The sequence below is a fragment of the Monodon monoceros genome, unplaced genomic scaffold (assembly GCF_005190385.1).
Source record: "Monodon monoceros isolate NGI ecotype Baffin Bay Population unplaced genomic scaffold, NGI_Narwhal_1 Super_Scaffold_13, whole genome shotgun sequence".
In the NCBI taxonomy this organism is placed as follows: Eukaryota; Metazoa; Chordata; class Mammalia; order Artiodactyla; family Monodontidae; genus Monodon; species Monodon monoceros.
Window position 1 is genome coordinate 77,455,907 of NW_021703769.1, and position 4,649 is coordinate 77,460,555.

At 64.4% G+C, this 4,649-nt stretch overlaps 1 protein-coding gene across 1 annotated transcript; it reads right to left on the reverse strand.

Annotated features, from left to right (window-relative positions):
• Positions 1 to 2,104: 2,104 nt before the first annotated feature.
• Positions 2,105 to 4,222, reverse strand: FZD9 (frizzled class receptor 9). Its single transcript, XM_029221684.1, has one exon. The coding sequence runs from the start codon at positions 3,996 to 3,998 to the stop codon at positions 2,226 to 2,228; it is 1,773 nt and encodes a 590-aa protein (XP_029077517.1). The 5' UTR covers positions 3,999 to 4,222; the 3' UTR covers positions 2,105 to 2,225.
• Positions 4,223 to 4,649: the final 427 nt, after the last annotated feature.

The following is a 4,649-nucleotide window of genomic DNA, read 5'->3' on the forward strand; positions in this document are numbered from 1 at the left end:
GCTGGCAAGGCCCGCCCACCCTCCCTCCCTCCCAGGTCCTGGCCTATGTGAACCATCTCAGCCTCAAAGCAGAGCCCCCTTGGGGCCTGTCCTGATTGCACGCCCCCCACCCCCCCCCCCCGCCATCCCACTTGTCCTGGAAGCCAGTCTTGTTTCCGCTGAGGGACGCAGCCAGGTGCCCAGTGACTGGCAGGACCTGGGTGAACTGGTGCTGCCCCTGATGCTTACCCTCCCCGCCACCCTTGGGCCCTGCACATCACTTGCCTCTCCCGTTTCCAGAATCCTCTCCTTTGCCTCTGGCTGCCCCTGCCCTAGTGCAGGCCCTCAGCAGTTTCAGGTCGGCTGCCCGCAAACCTGGCCTGTTAAGCCCAGCTCGGTGCAGCCACTCCCACTCCCACTCCCAACTTGGGCCCCTGTCACCTTCATTAAGCTCGTTCTGTTTCTCAGTCAGGGACCCTCCCCCGGCGAGTTGCCACATGTTAGGGTCACTTGGTTTCACTGGTCAGAGAAGGCATGAGGACTTAGCCTGTGTCTATGAGAAGGGGAGGATTTAGATTGGGGGGACGGGGGGGGCATTCCACCTGCCAGCTGCAGGGGTGAGGGCTGCGAAATTCCCTTACGGGTCAGTACTGTTCCTTGTGAGCGACAGCCCTCTCCCCACTCACCTCCTGAGGGAGCTGATGCCACCTGTTTGATCTCCATTTGGTTTCTTTCTTGTTCCTGTGAGACTGGTGGTTGGTGCAGGGTAAAGGGCTCTGGCTGGAGAGGTGCTGGGTTTGGGGGCTCAGCCCTACTGTGATATGAAGCAGTTGACCTTGGGCCTCCCCTTGGCTGGCAGTGGGGCTGGACCCTGGGGCCTCCTGACAGTGACGCTGAACGTGTCATGCACCCAGAGACAGGAACCAAGACCCTCCCCTGGCTGGAGTCACAGTGGCCAAAGCAGAGGCTAAGATAGGACGTTGAGGTCTGACTCCACGCTGACAGGGTCTCCGGGACGGCCACACACGGAGGTGGCGCAGGTCCTGGCAGCCCCAGGGCCTCCCCGGCACACAGATAGGCACAAGTACCTTTTCCTATCCCGGCATACGAATGTGGGAGCTGCTTCAGGGGAGCCATGTGCACGCCCCAGCACCTGCCCCGTTTCTCACTGCTGTGCTCACAACTCAAACCTTTCCGCAGCCCTTTAGGAGCTAGGGACCCAATCCCCACTATCTTCAAGGGCTGTCTCTATGTCTGTGTCTGCCACCAAGATGCCCATATAACAGTCCAGCCCCATCTCCACCCAGAGGGACGAGAGGGTGGGGTGCCCTGACTAGGGCCGCAAGGAGTGGAGTGGCCACATCACATCAGCAATCTTCAAAGGCAATGAGGACAGTCAGCTGGGCCCTGGCCCTCAGGCCCCAGGGAGGGACAGCAGGATGGGCCATAAAGACAGTGGGAACAGATCCTGAGCCTCTGAGGAAAACTCTGAGGTAGGCTGATGCCCTCATTTTTTATACAAAATGAGGAAAGCAGAGTCTTACCCACAGGCCCCAAACAGGCTAGACTCCCCCGGGCCAGAGGGGGACAGTGTCATCCCAGGGGATTCCCTGAGTATCCCAGCAGGCATCCCAGTCTCACTTTGGGAAGCAGGAACCCAGGGCTCAGAGAGGCAAGCAGGTTGCCAAAAGGAGCAAAGAGGAGAAGAATCTGGGACTCCTGCAAAACACAGCTGTTTCACAGCACGATGTCCTCCCCATTGATGGAGAGCCAGAAAACGGGGTCAGGGGATGAGCCCAGAACCCACCCCCAGCTCTGCTCACATGGGAGACTCCTGCAGGGCCCTCACCCTCCTGCCTTCTCCCTTTCCAGTCCAGAGAAGACTCAGCGGTGCCACACGGGGGTTTATTCTAGTCACAGCTTCCAGAGAAACTCCAACAATAAATTACATCATTAAATAAACTCTGCTGGACCACACCCCCTTCTACCCCTCCTCCTCTCCACATGCCCCCACCCCCAGGGCCCTGCGGGGGACTCAGCCAGGCCCACCCCCTTGCACTAGGCGACAGGGGAGTGAGCCTCACTGGGTCCTGACAAGTGAGGGTTGAACGAGAGTCTCCCCGCCCTGGTCCTCGGCCCCTCGCACTCACTTGCCTGACCTTGACAGCTGGGCAGCTGCTAGTCAGCTGTCTCCTCCGGAGGGGGGCTAGGAGGGGGCAACAGCCTCCCCATGCAGGCCTGTGTCCCTAGAGGTGTGTGGGGTTCTCCAGAGAAGGATCCGTCTTAGTCATGTGCAAGACCACGGTGGGGGCCTTATAGTGGCAGTGGGTGCCACGGCCATAGCCCCCGGGGGCCCGGCAGGTCTTTGCCCGTGCCCGGCCAGCTGCCATCTTGCGGTGGCACAGGCTCTGCCAGGTCTGGAAAGTCTTGGAGCTCCATACCCAGACGCCGCTAGTGATGCCCACCACCAGCGACATGAAGATTTTCAGCATAAAGACAGCCACGGTGGGCACTGAGCCCCCTTGCAGCGAGCAGTCCCTCCAGCCGCCGGGCGTGGTGGCTGCCGAGCAGGGCTGCTCTGTGGCCCGCAAGCGCCAGAAGTCCATGTTGAGGCGTTCATAGACGTAGCACACAATGACGCAGGTGGCGGGCACAGTGTAGAGGATGGAGAAGACCCCAATCTTGACCATGAGCTTCTCCAGCTTCTCCGTGTTGGTGCCCCCTGTCTTCATGATCTTGCGGATGTGGAAGAGGGCCACAAAGCCGGTCAGGAGGAAGCTCGTGCCCAGCACCAGGTAGCAGGAGAGGGGTACCAGCACGAAGCCCGTGAGTGCCCCCGCATCCATGCTGGCCACGTAACAGAGCCCGGTCAGCTCATCCCCTGCCACCTTGCGCAGAGTCAGGATAACGATGGTCTTGAGAGCCGGCAGCCCCCAGGCTGCCATGTGGAAGTAGCTGCCGTGGGCCTCAATGGCCTCGTGGCCCCACTTCTTGCCGGCCGCCAGGAACCAGGTGAGGGTCAGCACCACCCACCACAGCGAGCTGGCCATGCCGAAGTAGTAGAGCAGCAGGAAGACGAGGGTGCAGCCCGTGTTCTCCAGGCCCTCCTGGATCACGTAGAGCGCACCCGCCTCCTGGTCACAAGCCACGCTCTGGGCCCCAGCCACAGCCCGGATGAGGAAGGCTAGCGAGTAGACGTTGTAGCACATGGAAAGGAAAATGATGGGGCGCTCCGGGTACTGGAAGCGGTGAGGTTCCAGCAAGAAGGTGAGCACGGTGAAGGCAGTGGAGAAGAAGCACAGCGCCGACCACACGGCCATCCAGACGAGCGCGAAGTCCTTGTCGCGCCGCGACCAGAACACCTCGACGCCCGGCCCGCAGCGCGGCGCGCACGAGCGGCTCTTCTCCACGTACTGGAACTTCTCGGGGTTCTCACAGGTGCCGCCGGCGGCGCCTAGGATGGCGTCGCCGGGGGGCCGCGCAGGCCGCGGCGCCACGGGCAGCATGCCTAGGCCCTTGTGGGGCTCGGCGGGGCCGGCCGTGGCGTTCTCGGGCGCCTCCATGCAGAGCGCGTGCGGGTCGTTGCGCGTGGGCAGCCGGGCGCAGTCCAGCGAGTCCGGCCAGCCGAAGTTGAACTGCTCCATGATGGGCGCGCACCGCAGGCGCGCCTGCTCGCACATGGGCCGGCAAGCGGGGATGGGCGTCGAGACCTGGTCGGTGCACATGGGCGCGTAGAGCGAGCACAGGAAGAAGCGCAGGTGGCTGTGGCAGCCGTACTGCACGAGAGGCGCGAACTCGGCCAGCTCGGCGGCCGCCTCGCCCTGCGACGTGTGGCCCAGCAGGTTGGGCATGCGGGTCAGGTTGTAGCCGATGCCGCGGCACATGGGGATCTCCACCGCCTGGCACGGCGCCGGCCCGCGCCCGCGCTCCGGGTCGAAGCGGCCGATCTCCAGCGCCGCGCCGCCCGCCGCCAGCAGCTGCCACAGCAGCAGCGCCCGGCGGAGCGGCGGCACGGCCATCCCGGGCGGCCCCGGCCGAGGGCGGGAGGGCGGCCTCGCCTCACTCTGGCCGCGCCGTCCGACGCCCCCGTGCCCGCCCGCCACGTCGCGGGGCGCCGGCCATAGCCGAGCTGGCCGAGTGTGTCAGGGCGCGGCCGGGCGCCCTGGGCACCGCGCGGGGAAGCCGCCGGAGGCAAAGGAGGCGCCGAGCCGCCGAACCGCCGCCACTCGAACGGCCGCCGAGCCAAAGCGTGCCCCGCCTCCCGGGGCCGCGGCTACAAGCCTCGGGGCGGGGCGCCGGGCGGACGCGCCCAGAGGCGTGCCCTCAGCGCGCCGGGCACGCCCCCAGCCGGGCTTTAAAGGCGCCGCGTCTCGCAGCGGCGCGGGGAGGCACCAACCCGGGCGCGGTCTGGCGGCGCGGGGTGTACAAGCGACCTCGTCTGCCCGCTCACACTCGGTTTTTCCCCTTCTGAGTGGGTTGCTGCCCAACCTCTCCCCGCGACAAGACGGTCAGCCGGAGGATTTCCCTGCCACCGTACCGCGTCACCTCTTTTTACCCCAGGAGGGACGATTTCTAAGGTGGCTTTTACGCGTGGGACGCCTTGACCGTGTACTCTGGGACAGTTCAAGTGCAGCCTCTGCCTCTTCACTAGTTGTATGTGGCTTTGGGCT

What these genes read in the sequence shown, in the direction of transcription:
- FZD9 (XM_029221684.1), bottom strand. Translation starts at nt 3,998, where the DNA reads ATGGCCGTGCCGCCGCTCCGCCGGGCGCTGCTGCTGTGGCAGCTGCTG.